We start from the raw sequence: 20,967 nt of genomic DNA on the forward strand, positions 1-20,967 counted from the left end.
AGGTTCTGAAGTGCTAACACTTGTGTGGGGAATATTCCCCAGCCTGATACATCTATTTAAAATGCATATATTCATCCAACTGACTAGTGTACATTAAAACACAGGAGTTAAGAGTGAAATAGCATCTCTGCCTGAATTAGAACACAATTCAGTGCATGTAAAGAACACGAGGCAGTACATAGTAAATTACACAGTTAAAAATTACTCCTTTGAATTCAAATGACAATATTTTCAGTGTTATGTGACATCAAATTGTGGAAATAGAATTGCCTTCTCCTGCCCTCATTCTCCAGTCAGAATGAATCTGACTGATTCTTTTTGTTTGGTTGGATTTCATTTTTAGGGAAAAGGGACCTCTGTTATCAGGTGGCCATTTCCTCAAGCCCCCAGCTACAGCAGCTTATAGAAGACAGTGACACGTCAGAAGATCACAGATTTAGGGGCTGTTGTTTGCCTTTCAGCAAGGAAAGGAGAGCAGTACACCATCTTGCTGCCTGTACAGCCACTGATGCTGCATACTTGCAAAACCCAGGGAGCTGCAGTCTATCACCCACCCACCTCGCACAGCTCAAAGGCTCTGCGGGCTACGCCGGAGGATTGCCTTTGTCTCAACACCTCTGCTCTGCTCTGCTTCCACCTCCAGCGGAGAAAGGGCACGCCTCGCTCTCTAGCTCTCCAGATTAAATCATCTCAAGCCTTTTGTGCCTAATCAAACTAAAATAGCACTCTACTGACCGCACAGGGTCATTTGTTAAATGAGAATAGCTAGAAGAGAAGGTTCATTCAATTTTTAAGCTTTCCTTTTTGAAGCGGTGCAGGCGGTGCTGCGGGCTGGCGCGCCAGAGCAGAGCTGGCTCTGCCTGCTGCCAGCAGGAGTTACACTGCACTCTGCTGGCTCTGCCGCACGCTTCTGCTGATGCAGCTGCAAACCTTCTCCTCTGCCATGACATGCACTGCTTCGGCTCGGACTTTGTTAAACAGGAAAGGGAGAGGACCCTAAGAAAAGAAAAAATGCTGTCAAACCTTGAGCCCTATAGATGAATCTGTGTGGCCACACCACACTGACAGTCCCCTGGAATGTCAAATGTCCTTCCCTGCTCCTACCAGCCAGCTCAGCTCACCCTCCCGCTCACTGAGGGGTGGGAGTCAGGAATACCCCCAGGGAGGAGCATCCTGCTGTCTCCTCTACACACCAGCCAATGTAGCTGGGAATATAACACAGTCAATCACAGCAGAATAAAACCAAGTGATCCATTTAATAAGTGTTCAGAGTAAACAAAGAAACAAAAACTCTGTTGCTAAACAAGTATTAGCAACCAGGAAGTTAAAAATGTTACAACTGTTAATTACTGAGGTAATCACTAAGATAGAAAATATTTTTCAGCTACTTCATAAAGCAACGGCCTCATCTTGACTACCACTGATACAGAAATCTTTTCTTGTACTATGTGCCTATGCATAGTTAAATTATGTGAGATAAAAAACACATTTTAAACCAACCCACACATTCTCAGACATGTATGACTTATTTGAACTACCAAGAGCTTTCCCTCCAAGGATTCCTCACAGTCTCCTCCTAATAACCTATGAGATGTGAGTTGAATGATGGGATAAACCACCAGTGCATATCACTTCTGCAATCATTATGAGATCTGCAAAGAACTGAATTAAACTCCAAACTCTTTTTCATTACTGCTCAAGGGAGACCTTGAGATCAAACTCCCATTTGAAGAAGTTTAAAAGGAGCAAAAAAGAGGCACTGTATGATCACGATAGCACTGAATGCACACAGAAAATGTGGTAATTGAGAACATTGCATCATAAAAAATATGAGACAGAGAAATTAAAATTATCTGGTTACTGTATAGGCTTATGGGTTCTGGAGAACAGCAAACAGTGGAGGATGAAATTGTGTCCAGTTACTACTTTAAGACAACAAGGTGACAGTAACGTTTCGGTGCCTCAAGAATGTTTCCACTGGGATCAGGGAATACTCACAGGAATAAATATCACACTTGCATCAGAAGGAAAAAGTTCACTCCCTGGGCTTCGCTGAAGTGCTAGAAAAGTAGCCAAGAAATTCCAAGGCCGTTCTGAGCGGCTGTGGATAAGATTACATTCAGCTCAGCACTTTAGCATGAACAGCTGAGAAGAACACAGAAGTGGATAGGAAGAAACTCCTGATGGCTCCACCTCCCAGAAAAACAAATTATTCATAAAATACAAAATGCAAGTGCACAAAGATATTAGTGGAAGATACAGAATTAATAGATACGTTTGTATAAAAGAATTAATAATAACGTATGTTAACCATTATCTATACATCTATTTCTTTTAATACAAGATACAATTAATTATGTGCTAACAAAATGGTCTTCCACTTCCTGCATGTCCATTTTCTGTGTTTTTAGGATAGAAAATATAGCTGATGATCAAGTTTTGAAATAAAATGGATTACCACTAAAGAAAAAAAAAATAGAAATTTTAATGTAATAAACTCAATAAATCTTAACCATCCCCCAGTATTATTTTAAGTGTAGATGGGAAATTTGTGGGAGACCAGCAAGGAATCTTTAGGTGGCAAAAAGACCACACTGCCAGACAGAATGAAAGAGAAATGGAGCAGGAATCTCTGAAGATGGCAGCTTGGCTGAATGTGAGGGAGTCTGCATGAGTATATACAGGTCTGGGACTAGGAGACAGGGGGTGGGGAAACCTGAGTAGGTGCCAATAAATGACTCTGTGGTATGTCTGAACTTGCCTGAAATACAGCTGGGTCTGAACACTCCCAAAGCTGGTTGTGCCTACATGACTGATAACCAGCAGAGAAAAGAGAGAAAAATCACCAAGGGGATGGAAGCCATTACTGCCCTTCAGCCTGATTGTTACAGGCACTCAGAAAGCAGCATCAGCACTGATTCTCATTTCTTCTAAAAGCTATTTACTCCCAAAATGTCACAAGGGGACCTACATACTACATAACTGGCATCTGGACTCACCAAGCAGTTCCTCAGGAGGGATAACCAAAGGAAATAAACAGTCACAGTCACTCACCATCGGGAAGTGACCAAAGTTTCATCTCCTGACTGGCACTCACACATATCCAGACAAAGGAGAGGGTTTTCCATTTCTCTGCTAAAAGGGAGAGGAGTGCAAAAGGACAAGCTGTTTTTGTATTTTAACCTCCTGTTATTGTCTTCAAAAGTAATCTTGGCAGGAAGAAACACTGGTATGAACAGATTCCATGGGTACAGAGAGCAGTTAGCAAGCATGCCCTGGGGGTAGAAGACTGAGTGCCTTTGAAGCATCTTAGGAAGCAACAACCTGGTGATTCTTGCTGCCAGGTTCTGTACAGGGATGTGTTTCTGCCATCCTGAGCTATGATAGGGTTGACAGTTGGGCTGAACTTGGCTGCAGGATGACAAAGGAAGCAGTCCGTCCCAAAGGCAAGAAGGAATGATGCACTTATTTTCTGTACTAATGCCACAAGGCTGTGCTCAGGGCTGCTTCCACTGCTGACAGATGGAGACAGAGCAGAAGATTAAATGTTTGGCCAGCCAAGTGTTAGCCACAAATATTCCAGCTGTTTCAGCACAGTTGATGCTCATATTCTGGAGAAATTAAAAGAAGGGGTTTCTGTCTCTGCTCTAGATATTAATTTTCTATTTAAATATTGCAGTAATTTCTTCATTTTTATTTGGGTTTTTATATATTTTAAAAAAAGCATACACTAAGTCACGTGTAACATTTCAATTGTTTTGGAAAGCATGGGATTAGTTTATGGGAAGCTGTAATACCCAAGCATGTTCTATATCACAAAGTTAAAATTTTGAAAAAATAAAATTAATTAAATTAGAACCTTTTAAAAAAGTAATTTACACTTCCTTACTTTCTGGAAGAAAAAAAAAAAAAAAAAAACGAGATGGAAAAGTAAGCAGGACCCAGCATACAGTAAAACAAATACAGCTGTGTATCCCTGCCTTGCCCAGCTATAATTTTGTTTACCTAAAAGAGCTTCATCATGACAAGAACATATAATTTTCCACTTCAAATGCTGAGAAGATATAATTCTAATAAAAAAGGAACTACCATTTTTTCAGCTACTTGCCTCTTCTTTTTATATCTCGTAGATTGCTGAGGTTAATGAATACAAATATCTAATTTATAATTTCATTTTCACAATCTAATATTCAGGTACTCTCCAGGCTGGTGAACCTTCTCCAGCCTAAAAGTGAGTACCATCAGAAAAGTGTGCTGAATTTAATAATTCTCTTTCAGCCTTTGTGTGAATTTTAAATTTTATTTGATATAAAATACTTTGTATAGAGTATAAAAAACCTGTTTTATTCCCCAGAAAGATTTACCTGTTTATATGTAACACATGTACTCCATATTTGCTTTCAATTCTGTACTTTGTTGGATCACTTGCAGGAGAAATCAATTCCTCATTTTTGTACCTGACAATCAAGAAAAAAATAAAACCCATAAATATCAGCAACTATTAATTCGCCTGGTAGATCTTTGGATCAAGATATCATTGACTATCATCTGAACTCTCTCTACTTGCACAGAGTATTTTATAGTAAGTATGGATAGACACAAATTGGCCCATGAAGGTAAAGCAGGACCATTATAGCAGCAAGGAAGTGGAAAGAGAAGATGCACACTCAATCTAGAAGATGAGGAAAAGAAGTAAGAGAAGATGGCATGGGGCTTGAACTTTCAAATCCACTAACCCTGACACAAGATGGGAAGCAAACTTTATCTTGTGCCACACTAAAACACTTCAGCACAATAAGGGGAGCAGCAGCAGAATTATGCCTCATGTTAGGTCTTTACAGTCCAGCCTGAGGCTTTCATATATACAGGACAGCACCTGTCCAGAGAGGAGAGCAGCTGAAAGGACCTTCATGTCCTCCTCAATGACCACAGATACAGCCCATGACAACAGTGGTGCTGTGCACATTTATCCAGGCTTAGAAAGTAGCCTGTGAGTTCTGTGTATTTTGCCACTTGCTACTTTGTGTTCAGGAAACTCAGTGGCCAGAAAGACTGGAATGCCTTCCACTGTCTGCCTTCTGAAATGCTTGAGTTTGTTTCTCACATTGCATGGGGCCACTCAGCAAGTTTTCCTCCCACTCCTTCCACTGCAGTATCAACTGCTACGATCCAGCACGTCTAGGAGGATTATAAAGGGGATTTAACAAAGCCATTATATACATGACACTTATCAGTTATGGCATAACTTTCAAATGAAAAAAGCTTAACAACATTTTTAGAGGGCTAGGAAAGGCAAGTCTCTTACCATTGTACAACAGGCATTGGAAATCCTTGTACAGTAAAGCAAAGGCTCACTGACATCTTTTCCCAGACTGTGTGAGACCTCAGGCGCACTAGAATTTCAGGGGCTCGACTTATCCTTTCTTCAATGATATGTCTTTCCAGAGCCATATTTTCTTCTACCTATTAAACATGGGAAAAGAAAAGAAGCATCTGGCACCAGACTCAAATAGGGTAGGAGATCTAACCTTAAATTCACAAAAAAGATACTTAATCACTACTCATATTTGAAGAGCAGGCTAAATTTCAGTACATCTTGTAATTATTTTTGCATAGGAGCAAAAAGATTCAGCAGGTACCATTCTTTGCACAGCAAGTCTATCCAGATGTTCTCGAGCACGGTGCCTGGCTGTGTGAATCTCTTTTTCCAAAGCAGATAGCTCACTGGCAAAACGGATTCTTTTCTCATCACTTACATGAGACTTTTGCTCATGACTCCTGTGGGACAAGAAAAAAAAATCAGGTAACCACCACGAGGCTTTAAGTTTGTCACTCAAGTACATCAGGGAACCAAGGGCTCTGAAAGCATATCAGTAGGATGTAAAATTTAGGTTAGGAATCATTCTTAGCATATATCTGGATACCCTGAGTATGTGAAATCACATTAATTTTCTTCATATTCTTTCCCCCTGTATTTGTTGGGTCATATCTCTAAGTCTTGAATTCTGCCATGGTCACATTGACATGGTTCGCCACAGTCCCCTGGTAATCGCAATCAAGAACATGCCTAGCCTCCTTCTGGCCCCTGATTTTCCTTCCCATGGACACAAGAAGGCAGAGCAGTGAAGGGAAGTTCTCTGCCTGTTCACAGCCTTTTAAAAGTTGTGCCTAGCTTACACAGTACCCTTAGTTTTAGAAGCTTTAGAACCTGGGAGCCCTTGTAGCTCCATGGGCTGTTTCACCTGACCTCACCTGAAAGATATGGACCAAGGAGTTCACAAGGATTTGATGAACAGTTGCATGCAAAAAAAGCTGTCCCTTGACAAGGATGAGGAGGAAGTATTATAGAAACTACCAGGAAAAATAGAAAGTTTTGAAAAAGTTGTGAATTATTCCCTGAAAACCTAACTCCACAGATTTTTCAGAATTCCTAAAAACACCCCAATTTGTAAATGTTTTTAGGAGGAACTAGCTCAGTTTTCTTCATTCATGCTGATTCAGTATACAGCCTATGCTACTTTTTTACTTCTCAGGACAAAAAAGGGTACTGAATATCAGATATTTCTAACATATCTGTCAATATAGTCAACATATGGCAAGACTCTGAAAGCATAACCCAAATAAGAAAAGTTCCATGAAATTCAGTGAATCAAGATATTATTTGTCTGATACTTTAAAAAAATTATTTGTACCTATCATCCAATGTACTTTAAATACCAGCCACGTCTTGCCACTTTTTATATTGCTGAATTTTAAAACAGTTTTAAAAACCTAAATTAAACTATATAAAATAATTTAGTTTTGCTAGAGATTTCTGTTCTGAGGTTATATATTTCAAACCAATCCAAGTACCAGAACCATATGGATGTGTGTGATTTGCACAACATATTTTCTACACAAGCTAGGATTCCTTCTTGTAATATAAATCCTCCATGTCTTTGGTGCAGTAACTGTAGAGCAAAGCAGAGCAGAAACAGTGAAATTCACTGAGGGGAATATTGTCATCAGCATGGTTACTCTGGGACATCTTATCAAGGCAGTAACTGAGACATAACAGTAAACCCTTTTGATATTCAGGAAAGAATTTAAAGCATTTAAATTGATCCAAATTAGAAATTTAGGAATAGTGGAGTTCAAAATGAGTTTTGGGTAACCAGATGGATTCTAATTTATTTTTGGTTTAAAGCTGTTTTCAAGGGTCAGAGTGGGAACCAGGGGAACAACTCTGGGTTGAAATATGAGACTGAAAGTGACACTCAGTCATTTAGTGTTCCAGCCAAAATAGATTAGTGAAGAACAGTGACAGAGAAGCCTCCAATCTTGTCAACTCAGAAAAGATCCCTGGCAAAAGAGCTGGGACCAGAGCCACTACACAGGTCAGAGTGGACCAACAGAGCTTTACCTTTTCCTGGATTCCTGCATTGCTTCATGTGCCAAGGTGCGTGCCCTCCTGGCACAGAGTCTACATGTGGTTTTGCCCAAGCCAGACGATTCATAATAAGCAGCCTGCCTGGAAGCAGCCCTTCAAATATAAAAGAGATTGTTATAACCCAGCAATTCAGGTAAAACATGAACTCACAAGCATCGAAGAAATTACATTGAGCTGAATGAGCAGAACACCATGACTGAGCACTGCTCAGTGAGAAACCTTTGTATCTTCACTGACTGCACTAAGTGCTGATTGTCACTTGTCCTTCAAGGGCTTTATGTCCATCATCTGTCAATGAGGTCATTAGGCATTTTTATTTCATTCTATTAAATGTATATTTACTTCAGTCTTCAATCTTTCAGGTGTGATGATAGCATTTCAGTGAACCCCAAGGGTACCAGACTGTCTAATACACAAATCATAATACATACAATACATAGCATTGTCTGTTTTGAAATGTTCCTGCTTTTCTATATTCCACAGGTCTTTTTGCAACTGTCCTCTTTCATAAGGGAAACTGGACCAGCTAGACAGCTAGGCAGGCATGTTAATTACCAAGTAGGGAGAACAGTGATTCTGAAGCAACCACAATACAAAGTTTAAGGCTTTGAGATACAAAGGATGTGTATTTTCTGGTTAAAACCCTGAGATTTCGAATGAGAAGCATTAAGCTTTCATTTAAGTTTAAAAAAGGAAATTGAATCACAAAAACTATAATTAGTTATAGCCAACTTCAGGAGAAGGAATATCATCATGTCATACAGAAGAATGGATAAAAAGTTGCTTCTATGACTTACAATAAATTTCACGGCGATTTTTCTTAAATCAGAGTTTCAATTTTAGCCTACAAGGAAGAATTTTCAATTTAGAGGTACCAAACAGGACAGATCCTAAGCTAAAAGGCCTATGTAGGCATCTTGGAATGTTGCTAGGAAGTTTAGCCATGATGGTGGGAGACTACAGACAAGGAGCATGCCAATGGAAGGAAGTGGAAAACTATCATTCTGTATAAATCACATTTTTTGGGGGTGGAGGGAAAGGTAAGTATCTTGATTCTAAGAACTGACTACCCAAAACAGAGACCTGCTTATGCTCAAATACACGGCACTTACTTTCTTGCTGCATATTCCTCAAGTACATATCTTGTCTGAATGTTGCGATAGGACTGATCAAAGTGCTTGTGCCTCTTCTGGTAAAATGGCACTGCTATTGAAGACATATTTCCTCTGTGACAACCAGTAATTCCTGCAGAGAGTGAAGGTAGCCATATATTTAGCCATGCACACATTTAGCCATATATTTCAGACTCTTTGGTTTGATATTTTCTGATATGTAGACATGTATGTGAATATGTCCAAGGTATAAAATCCACCAATTTGTGACAAATAGAGCCATCAGTCACACAAGTGGGTACCTCAGGCTGTATCTTATCAGTTGTGCAGTGTGAGCTACAGAATCATAGATGATGGTGTAAAAGATATTTCACTGGATCATTTTTCTCCTTCTTTGCAGATATCATTTAACGCCTCCAGAGAAATTCCCAGGGATGGAAATTTGACAGGTTTTTGGCCACTGTTAGACATTTCAGCTCCCTGCTCTTCAAACCTTTCACTTTTTCCACTTTGGCAATTTATGCTCACTATGTTTTGTTCAATTCGCCATGACAACAAATAGACAGTATTCGCTCACTTTTGTAGTAGCCTGTTGAAGATTTTCTTTACTTTTCTTTCCTGCTCTCTTGTTTAAACCCATCAAAGCTGGCCCATGCAATCTTCCCTCGTGGGTTATTTTTTCTGCACTATAAATCATTCTGGTTTCCTTCTTGTGGACTTTCTCCAAAGCATGGCACAGTTTTTGATCAATATTTGGATATTTGATTCAATATTCCTAGAAGCAGTGTGGGGAACAAGAGCACATTTCCCACTGAGTTAGAGTTAAGCAGATTACCAACCACATAATTAAAAGAACATGGAGGTGCCTACATCCCTTTGTGCTCATTAGAAATGTGATGACAACTTCTTGCAAAAGTGGGAAATATCACAAGCCATCTTGTGAGTAGGTGCCAGCTTGTGTAACTGCAGTCTCAGTGGGGTATGGGGTTCTCTACTCCTGGGCCGTTAGTCCCAAACACTGTGGAGGGATCCCAACTGAACAGCCAAAACCTCCCCCACAAGGCACCTACACTTCAGTGAAAACAGAAGCAAGCTTCCAGTATAACTCTATAAAGCAGATGAAGATTTATTCAGGTAAATTACTGCAGTAACATCCAATACCCTACTAAAAGCTGAGGGGAGTGTCCCTGTTGTTATGCTCCCTGTAGGGTGCAGGCTGCCAGCCCCATGCCAGCACCCAGGGCACAGGCTGAGGCATGGCCTGGGATCCCCCTCAGGGCACCATGGCGAGTGAAGCAGCACCAGCTCACCCAGGGAACACATTAAGTGTGTGTCAGGGTCCTGAGGACAGCAATGGATCTGACTATCCCAGCCCAGCCTCCTCCAGAGTTCCTCCTACCCTGCCCACAGCCCAGGATCCTATGTCAGTCCCCAGGGCCATCAGTTTCTGCCCCAGAAATGACAGCAGAACCAATCTCCAGCTCCCCACAGCCTGGCCCTGCCTGGATGTAGACCATGCAAGAAGAACCTGCCTCAGACCAACACCAGAAGTCCTAATTTATAACAAAAAGTCACATAAATAAGCAGCTTCATGATATATATCAGACGAAAGCTCAAAGGGATTTGAAAAGAAATCTTATAAGCTCATTTAGATAAAACATTTAACAAGTTAAAATGACAGTTAATATATACCATAGTTCCAGCATATAGTATTTGTCACAAAAAGGTAAAAGGTATTCATTGGTTAAGTAGAGTAAAAAACTGTAACTGTGTCTGATTATTACTTGCAGATAGTCAAAGGCAGAGTCAGATGCTCCCAAATTATGCTGTTCTTATATCAGCTACTTTTACTTTTCCAAGAAAAAGTAAGGAACAAACAGTAGGTATATTTAATAGAACTCACATCTTATTTTAAAATGTTCAGAGATCTAAAGAGACTTTTGCAATTTATCACCTCATAGCTGCAGCTTCTGCATAACTTAGAGTTACCTTTTCAGCTCTTTTTCAAGATATGAGAATGACAAGTCACAGGTTCAGTAATGAGAGCTTTAGGCAAAGCACAAGACACTGCAAAACAAAAATTAATCAGGTTTACAACATTACTATGGGGCATTAAAGAAATATATCACCACATTTATAGAGAAATAAGAAACTTAGCATGACCCAAGTTATTTCAGCACCTCACAAAGATGACCTCATTCAAATGCTGAGCTGACATGGACCCCTCACCTATTAACCCATCATATGACACAATGTCTTGGTTACACGAGCAGAGTTGCACAGACCCACAAGCAGCCTTGGCTTCTCCTAGTTTTGATATCTGTACATCATGTGACTCTACATCTGCAGACATTGAACACTGGTTTTCTTCCTGCTGTCTAACTGTGTGACTATTGTGTATATGACACTGGATTCCACATTAGTTTATATGTTAACTGGACAATTAATGGTATGATTTTCCCTTTTTTCTATTTTTAATTAGCCTTTTTGCCTAAATGAATGTTCAAAAGACAAACACAGATTAGCTCACTCCACTATAAAGCACTACTCATGTTCACATGTGACCAAGTTAAATAGTTCTGTGAATTTATCAACATGCAATGTAAATGTTGCTACATATATAATTCACACTGAGATCCACTTTATAAGGATTGCAGAGTAATGCCCATTTATCTGGATAGATCAGTCTAAGTTATTTTCATTTATGAGAGAGGAGAAAACACGACTGTCATTTACAGTCCAACCTTTTTCACTAAATGTAAAACTTACATTTTAATTAGTGTATTTTTTTCTATTTTTCAGCACCCAGGAGTCCTCAGATTTTGGTTCATATATTTTTCACGTTTATCCAAACACCTTCAGTATATAAACAAGGGTAGCCATCCACTCATGTCCTTCATACAAGCAATAAAAAGAGTTTTTTAGCAGCCAGACTCACTTTGCCTTCTGTTAACACAGAGGGGAGCTGCCTGGCAACAATTCCAAATGTAATAATAATCATCAGTTAATTACAACATTTGCAGAGTATGTATTTAATACTTAATAGTGCTGCAAAGACAAGTATCAGAAAAGCAAAATCCAAGACACACTGTCAAAACAGCATATAGGGTATTGAGCTCCTGATAAAAGAAGTTTCTACTGTATTCCTAGGAACAGTATGTTGACTGTTTTACCTGTTTTCCACTGATACACATTTATATGAGATTTTTGAAATTTATTCTAATATTTAGACAAGCTACCACTAAGACAGAGAACATGATATGCTGATGACAGCTTAATCCCAGTGAATTTATTGGTTTAGATGAACCAAAATTTTATTAATGGCAGTGTCTGGAGACCTAGATATATTGGCAAATGAATTGGTAGAACTGACTCTCACTAAAAGTGAGATGAATGAAGTGGTCTGGCAGAGAAATTGGGGGAAAAAAATCCAGTGGAAAATTGAGAGCCCAATAACAACAACAACAAAAAAGTAAAAGTCTAGAGAAAGACAAATTAATTATCTGAATGATTATAACAAATTAAAAAGCAAATCTCAAGTCTTATTTACCAAGTTCTACTGCAAGAATTTTGGAGGCATTGCTGAAATATATGGCCTGCATGTCATAAACAATCCTTGAGTTACATCCATGCACATCCTATTAACAACCATGGATTTCAAGAAAAAGACCTAGAATTACAGGAAAAAGATGATCCTAAAACATTTGGTGTCTCATCTGACCTTTACACTGTTAGTGCAATGTAGCATCATTGTACTCCTTTCTTTATATTATTATTATTCCCATTTGTTTCTATGACTGTAAATGCTGGGGACATCAAAGGACCTAAAGTGCACTAATCTATGTGCTGTATAAACCACTCAGAAGATTATTAAACACAAAGAAAAATATTACCTCAGCCAAAATATCCTTAAGGATTAATGACATCAACCACAGGTGAATTAGACTATTCAAGTCAGTTTACATAAACATACATTTCTTCATGCTTTGTAGCATGTATATAACAAGCCTTTTACTTGACTGTGAGTGAAAGGCTGAGCTCCCAGGTCAGGATATGTATGCATAGTTTTGTGACACAGTAATACTGATCTGAATAGAAAGCCATAATCTAGGACCACGTGACAAGGGGCCACATTCTTGAGCAGAGAAGCCAAGGGTCTGATATAAACAATGTTTGTCTGATAAGTGAGTTAATTTAAGATTTAAAGGACAAGCAGTAAATTGTAGCATGATCATTTACACTGCCTCAGAGAGCAGGCATACAACCAACTAAATTGATGGATAGCTTGACAAATGCCATGGTAAGAAGAACATGGCTGCACTCACCATAGATAGACAACTTGCATTCCCGGGTTCAGAAGGCTCGTGTCACAAGCAATGCACTGTACAGCATGTATTTTCTCAGCCTGACCTGCCAGTGCTATACCATGCAACATGCACTTCTGTGCTCAACTCTGTTCCTGGCCATCTGCTGAAGTGCCAAAAATTATTCACAAGTTCTCGCCTGTCCTCACGTAGTCAGAAATTTCTTTGACGCTTTGCACTGATTTGAGGGCTTGTCCTTTTTTTCCCATGACTTCGACATTTTTTTCTGTATCTGTCTCTTGTTCTGCTAGATGTTCTCCCCATTGTTCAAAGTTAAATGTTTTCAGGAAGCTGCCAACTTATACTTTTATGGTGCATAAAAGCCCTTGATATTTAACTGATAAAATATATTTAAATCCATATCACCTACATACTATAATGAAAGATAGAAAAAAAAAAAAAAAACACCTTCTATTAATTGTTCCTAATGACCAGTATAAAAAATTACCATATTGTCTCAAAAAATATGTGATCCTTTCCAGATGGTTATATCCATGCTCTAGAGATTGTAGACTTAATAACATATTATCATTTTCTCCCATAAACTGAATTTGGTGGAAATCTTGTAAAACCATCATGAGCCATTATGCAGCTCTAGACACTTTAAACAGAATAGTTGGTAGAGGATCTGGTTAATTCATCTCCATTTTGATAAGAAACTAACTTGATATAAAACTGATTTGACAAAATTTGTATGTCTCTCCAGTCTTTTTTCTCTGTACACATGTGTATATTTAGATCTTCCACAGAAAATTATGTTTTGTGAATGAAAAAACCTACTCAAATATACTGTAATTTTAAGATGTTTCTTCTTCCTTTGAAGATCTTGTTCAGTCTGCATAAGAATTCAGATTTAGCTTTTTCAACAATAGAACAAAAATAAACATAATTTTTAAAAAATCATACGGAATTCTCACTTGCTTACTCTGCTTAATTCCAGACATCACTCAATGAGCTTGAACACTTTTTGTGTTCAAGGTGTTTGTGTTCAAGCTGTTTGTGTTCAAGGTGTTTTTCTTTTTGATTTCTTTAGCTACATCATATTTGGTCTTATGTTTTACTGATCTCACTGCCTTTTCATGGAAATAGTATTTTCCTCAATTCACCAACTGGTTTTAAACAGATTCAAATAATGCCCTGAAATGCATGCATTACTTTTGTTATTAAACATAATAATAAAAAAAAAAAAGAGTTCTCTCCTCCATTTCTACTTATCTGAATACCCAACAAAGCAACATTTTCAAGCAGCTGACAGTATCAGCTATCACAGATGTCTATCATTTTTACTAATTTCATGTTTTGAATGAGTAGACTTTCAACATTTCCCATCATCAAATGATACTGTTTTCAATGACATACAGGTAGATTCAGCAGTTTAGTGCAATTATTTAGCTATAGCACGTCTATAATTAGGCAGATTGAACACCTTGACTTTGTAATAGTCCCTGAGTGGCTTGCTTCACATTCTAGCCAGGACAGTTAGTGTGGAGGTAATTTGAAATATGTAATGGGTGGTCATTATCCACAACCCTTGATAGGGACCTTTTCTCTGTGGAGGTGAGCAGCAGGCAGAGTCATGGGTACCCTTCCCTCCAGCAAGGTAATTGTTGTGAAGGGAAGCACCAGATCCTGTATTTTAGTGAGTCTATAAAATAATGTAATTTTGCATTTTCTGTGACTTTCATGAAGGAAAGGAGTAGAAGCTTCCAAACTGAATTTCTTTCCATATCTCTAATAGAAACTGCACAGTATATATCCCAGATAGGGTATTAATGTGGATGTTACCTTGTGAATTCATGATCATGCAAGACTGGCAATTAAATGAGGCTAAATTTGTCCACATTGACTTGGATCCTTGCCACCCTAACATTCCAAATGTAAAGAGTTCAAACACGTTCTGATAAAGTTTGAAGACTTCCCTTCACTTGGCAAGTGTATTATATACCTTCAACTGGACAGCTAAGAACATTGGACATGATGAGATGATAAAAATCATATCCCAACATTCATTATGGTACTTTTATTGCCTCATAGGCATTATCAACACACAGGCATAATTTCAAGAGCATGAACTTAATTTCCTAAGACTCTATCAGTGGTATTTAGCTGGAATTTTCATGTGGCCCAGAACACATCATTTAGTTTAGAGCAATACAGAACCAGAAACACATCTTCTGGAAACATGTACATGAAAGCATGGCAGACACGAAATAAAAGTAGATTTTTTTTTTTTTTTTTTTTTTTTGCCTACCTACATCCCATTCTTCAGCAGGCCAAATAGTTTTGCCAGCTATTACGGGATTTTATGCTTAATTATTTACACCCAGACTTCAGAAAAAATCATACAGTATAAGCACACAAGAAAGGGCATTGCCAATATTTGTGCAATTGGAAAAGCATATATATGAATAGAGCTACGGATTTCTGCAATGTACTTCTTTATATGCGGAAAGAAACAGAGGGAATGTAATACACAATAAAATCAAGGTGACTATGGACAGAACAAAACAATCTTACTTCATTTTTTTTATTTTGCTTTTCATGAATCAATTTGTGTCCTACTTATCGCTTGTTTTCCCTGAGGAAAGTAATTTTTTTTTTACAGGAAAGCACCCAACCTCCTTCTACAAGTACTCTCATTTGTTCTGTGCAAGAAATACATGGATAGAAAATTGACTTACCTAGGGATATAGAAAAACTGTAAAGCAGAGAGGAAGACCAGCCTTTCCCAGCTTAGCAAACACTGCCCAAGGAAAACAAATAATTCTCCTCTCTAAAGGCTACTGCCCCTTCACTCCTATTTAAGGGCAGATGCAGGGCTATATTTAGAACTAACCAAGTGATTCTCCCAAAACTGGGGTCAGCCTAATATGCAATAAGGGAGTGATATAAAGGCAAAAGAAAAGCATCAGCCTATGTGGAGTTTAATACTGAATTTTAATAAAAGACAAACCTCATTCCTTAAAAAAGCAGTTGCTTATGTTAAAAGTGGAGTTTCTTTCCTCAGCAACACCAAGCACATGGGAAGCAATTGAATGCCTGAAAACAGTTTAAATTTTTTATTTAGAAAGGTTTGAAGTTTTAAAATAATCAGTAACTTAGAAGACCAGCGAGGAGACATAAGATTGAGAATATTATTAATAGAGACATGAGATCCCCTTGGTGCTTCGGGCTGTAAAATGAGCGTCTCTATTGCTTCTTTAAGAGCTCTCTGGATGTGAGAATGTCTGCAACATATGAAGGCATACCAACTGTATAAAACCCCTATTATTTCCATCTCTATTACACCACCAGTCAATCTGAGAGAGATTTTTCTATGTCTTGTAGGTAAAGTGGGAAGAATTTAATATGCATAGAGACATAAGAATGCAGAGGAAAAAATACAGCCAAAGCAGCCAGCTCTGTGAGACCTTGGTGGTCCTTGATGGCTCCCGATTATTACCAACTAAAATGGATGCTTTCTGCCTGTAAGGCTCTAAGGTTTCTGTCCAGAAGCTACAAGGCATCACTGTGGTGCTCTGACATGTCCAGATGGCAGGGGGTAGTAGCACTGGCTCTGCAGAGCTGGTAGACTTGGGATCAGTCACTCTGCCCCATTCTGGTGGTAGACAGCTGCACAGGGATTGCATCCATATGGGGGAAGGGAAGGAAGACTGGGACGTCTCACAAGGATTTGTGAAAGGCATGAATAATTAATCACCTTCCTCTTATTCTGTCTGGAAATAGGACAACATGCCTGGGAAAACCTGGCTATATGGCAGACCTAATCACACCTCATGACTTAGCCCACAATGACTCAAATAATCAGTGAGTCAGCAACATACAAACAGTATTCATTGATCTTAAAATTGTTTGAAAATAAAAAGTTCTATTTTCAATTTACTTATACAGAAATCCAGTCATTGTCAAAGTGACTAAATGACAATCTCTTCCACTGCCTGGTATGTGACACTGGATGCACAAACAATATTATTTTTAAGTCATATATTCTTCTTATATATACATGTAGGGAACCAGAGCAAGAGGTGGAAAAGCCTTTAAATCACTGATTCTTATCCCATCTGCAGTGTTCATCCAAGTTTCCTAAATAGCTCTGGTGAGGATCTTTCTTACTTTTTTATCATCTAGGGCTACTATTTGCTTGAAACAGACTTCTCCCTTTCTCCCATTGATCTTGAATTATAACTCAGTCTGACAGAATTAGATCTACAGAGACAGACAGAGTGGAATGACTGCATATGCCCTGAATGTAGATGTTGCTTCAGAAGCAGCTGTCAAAGTAATTAGCATGTAATAATCCAGAGCAAACCCACTTTACTTACCCAGCTCCATCTCTTCTCTCCTATTGAATTTTCCTGTGGGAGGTAAAAGGTCATTTTTCAGGGAAACGTTAAAGTTCTCACTACGCTCTGCTTTTCATTTCTCATTCTATATTTATTATCTCTACAGAAATGGAGGCATTTACAGCCTACTCTGTCTGCCTTTACACTTGAGCACTCTTCTATTTTAAGTTTTCTTCAGGGTGTGGCTGGATGACAAAAATATGGAAGCGCATCCTAAGGACTGTGGGGGAAATGCCAAAGGCAAGAACAAGCTATGCAGGAGGGCCAGTCCCAGGCTGTGTCCAGGAAAGACAATAAATAAATTCTTCTCTTCATACACAATACAAAATAAGATAGAAGGGGAAACTGCAATATTGTGTTATTCACTGCTAGTGAAATTTAGGCAGCAGAGCACAAAAAATTATCCAGCATTTAAACTATGAAATAATTTTCTATGATATTATTATAATAATAATATGAAATTATATATTCCTACTTCCCCCCTAAAACAGAAGGTGCCTTCTGATCCTTCTACTTCCCAAACAGATCTTCCCTAAGAACTTTTCTAAAGCAGAGATTTAACAGGGTATCAAAAGGATTACTCAAGCATTGTAAACTTAGCATGTGCTAAAATCCTTCTGTGAATTTGGAATTTTAGAATTACTTCTTTATCTTCTGCCAGTCCCTTGATGTGGGTTGCTTAACTGATACAGGCCTAAGTCTCAACTACTCCAGCAAAGGGAAGAACTGAAATGGAGCTCAGGAAAAAGAGGTGTTAGCATTTTAGCCATTGGATTAAGCACCAAAACAGTAATGAAATTAAATGGAACAGTGTTAAAAGAGGTATGTTTTTAGCCTAAAAGGGTGTCTTAATAGTGGCCTTGTGCTTTTATCTTTCTCCAGTTCCAAGAAAGCCTAATGCATCTTCGTATGGCAGCTTCTGAAGCCCAGGTTTGTTAATATGTTAACTACTGATTTCTTCAAATGCTTGTTGCATATTCATAGCTTCATATAAATTAAAAGATAGGTAACTAGCAATGAGGTTCCTCATCTCTGCAGCAGTCCTATTATTCACTCAGCCCTGTGGTGAGGTTTCTAAAGCCATGCTAGAACAATGGATACTGTGCACTGGTGATCTTAGAGCAGTCTCTCTTCACAGTTACCCAAGTCCCAGCATCTCCCTTGGTATTACAAATGAAAGACAAAACAGTGCATGCAAAGTCAACCACATAAAAAATAAATCATGTTCTTTCCTCTGTTGGTGCCTTTGGTCAGAAATTCAGGATTATGACTTATGGGCTCCACACACAAACCCAATAGAATGTGTCTCATTCAGAGGAGAATACCACCACCTGAAAGACTGAACTCAAAACAGTTTTGGAGGAACTGTACCTGCTCATGAAGATGAGGTAGCAAGAGAGCAGTAACAGATGCACTTGACTGCTGACAGCAATGTAAATATGCAGTGGAGCACAAATTCCCAAGGGAAATACACCTTACTGCTTCTTTTAAGTGGGGAGAGAACAAATCCATACTGACTTCTAAGAAACCTAAGCACTTATCTCTCTACCTCCTCTTTTCTTTTCTGCTTATTTTCTTGTTTCTCTTGGTGCATTTCCCTTATTCTACTAGAACTTCCTGATTTTCTTTTTCAATGCCCAACTTGCAAGTATTTTAAGGCTGGCTTCATACAGCTGAAAATTGTCAAAACCTTTAACTACCCTTCTCAGAAATTAGACTATGCTGTGTGGAGATGAGACCAAAGAGTCCACTAATTTGGAGGAGGAGGAAAATATACTTCCAACTAAGGGAAGGGTGTACAACTCCCAGGAGAGAGGACAATGGCAGCTGAAGGAAAACAAAATAACAACAAAACCCCTGCATTAGATGCAAGATGTTTTAAAGAGCCAGACAAGGATTTTCAATCAGCAATTCTTCTGAGCTAGACTGAACTGAATCCAGAATATAAAACAATTTTTGCATAAGTCTTTGAACAAACACTAAAATACCTGAGCATACAAAATGTTGGTGATTTTTCCCTGCAACATAAGGCAAAATTAATCTCTTAGTAAGTATCTTCATTTCTATCTAAGACAAACACAGCACAGAGCTACAATTCACTGAGTTACAGCAAATCAATTATTTTTTAAGATACCTAAACAATAATGTGTCCCCCTGCTGTCCAAGAAGCCACTTTAAAGCCCATCAGAGTCAGTGCTAAGGTTTTATTGACTCAGGAAAGCTCAGATTCATATCCTTCTTGATTTAATATCTGCTCAGTGGCATCTCTTCATTTACCTTTACAATGACACCTGTACAAAGACAAGGACTATAAAGATGTCTGTCTTAGCCTGGTATATTTATTCCAGTTTCACACAACACACTTGGCAGGTACCTGCTGCTGCAACAGTTACCTTTATCAACTAACCCCAGTATCATCAGCAGCACATTAAATCAAGAGAGAACCACGGGCTGTAAGAAGACAGAGAAGGGACTAACACTGCAGTGGTCTGGTCCAGAGGTTTCACCATACTTGGAAATGAAGGCAAGGCAGCTGCCCTCCAAAATCCACCATTAAGCAGCACCATTCAAAGCCTGTTTTAATGTCCTCAAGCTTCAGTAGCTGGCAGCTGTGGGGTTACTTCTCGTAACAGCATTTACATACAGGATTCATATCAGACAAGCACAGACAACTGAGGCACAGAATCAGAGAATGTTTGAGGTTGGAAGGGACCTCTGAAGGTCATCTCATCCAGCCCATTTCTCCAACAAGGCTACTTGGAGCTGGTTGTCCAAGACCACATCCAGATTTTGAATATTTCCATAGATGAAGACTTGTGGTGGTTTTGGCTGTGGTAGAATTATTTTTCTTCCCAGTGGCTGATATAGAGCTGTGATTTGGATTTTTTCTGAACATAGGGTTGATAATAAATGTTTTTGTTATTGCTGAGCAGGGCTTACACAGAGCCAAGGCCTTTTCTGCTTTTCATGCTGTCATGCTGATGAGGGAGCTGGGGGTGCATGAGAGGTTGGGAGGAGACACGGCCAGGACAGGTGACCCAAATTGACCAAAGGGATATTCCAGACTGTATGGCATCATGCTCAGTATATACAATGGAGGGAAGAAGGGAGAAGGAGGGGACATTTGGAGTAATGATTCTTGTCTTACCAAGTAACTGCTGTGTGTGATGAGGCCCTGCTGTCCTGGAGATGGCTGAACAGCTGCCTGCCCTTGGGAAGCAGTAAATTCCTTGGTTTGCTGTGCTTGTGTGTGCAGCTTTTGCTTTTCCCGGTAAAGTGTCTTTATCTCAACCCAGAAGTATGTTTACCCTTCCAATTCTCTCCCTGACCCTGCTGGTGGGAGTGAGCAAGCAGCTGTGTGGGGTTTGGCTGCTGGCTGGGGTTAGACCATGACAAGAATACAAAACCTCTCTGGGCAACCAGGGCCAGCTCTTGGGTGCTCTCACAGTAGGGAAAAAACAGAAACCAAAAAACAGTTTTCTAATGTTCATAACCTCTGTGTTTGAGTTTGTGTCTCTGACTGGAACTGCCTCTGATTCTGTCTCCTTCTCCTCTTGGGCTGGCAGAAGTTAAAGGTCACTGGTGAAGGCACAGGCATGACACCCTCCAGGTTCACAAGCACCCACACATTTGCTGTCTGGTTGCCTACTCTCTGTCTGTCAGTGCTTGCTGCAAACAGATGCACACTCTCATGATGGCTGATGTTGCAGGCACCCCAC

General features: G+C 39.1%; 1 protein-coding gene and 1 long non-coding RNA gene across 2 annotated transcripts in view; both read right to left on the reverse strand.

The window, feature by feature from the left end:
• The window catches only part of MYOM2 (myomesin 2), a 72,640-nt gene extending 62,050 nt beyond the window's left edge, over nt 1-10,590 (reverse strand). The window contains exons 1-6 of the mRNA XM_053973080.1: nt 10,531-10,590; nt 8,542-8,674; nt 7,403-7,522; nt 5,640-5,778; nt 5,306-5,463; nt 4,365-4,457 (exon numbers count right to left, since the gene is read on the reverse strand). Coding sequence (XP_053829055.1) covers nt 4,365-4,457; nt 5,306-5,463; nt 5,640-5,778; nt 7,403-7,522; nt 8,542-8,648 — 617 coding nt within the window. The 5' untranslated portion in view covers nt 8,649-8,674; nt 10,531-10,590. The remainder of the gene's footprint in view (nt 1-4,364; nt 4,458-5,305; nt 5,464-5,639; nt 5,779-7,402; nt 7,523-8,541; nt 8,675-10,530) is intronic.
• Nucleotides 10,591-15,866: 5,276 nt separating this feature from the next.
• LOC128805744 (uncharacterized) lies at nt 15,867-20,261 on the reverse strand. The gene is made up of 3 exons (XR_008436546.1): nt 20,189-20,261; nt 17,228-17,260; nt 15,867-16,132 (listed from the first exon to the last, which is right to left on the reverse strand). It is a non-coding gene; the product is annotated as an uncharacterized LOC128805744 (long non-coding RNA).
• Nucleotides 20,262-20,967: the final 706 nt, after the last annotated feature.

This window comes from Vidua macroura, chromosome 3, assembly GCF_024509145.1.
Source record: "Vidua macroura isolate BioBank_ID:100142 chromosome 3, ASM2450914v1, whole genome shotgun sequence".
Classification (NCBI taxonomy): domain Eukaryota; kingdom Metazoa; phylum Chordata; class Aves; order Passeriformes; family Viduidae; genus Vidua; species Vidua macroura.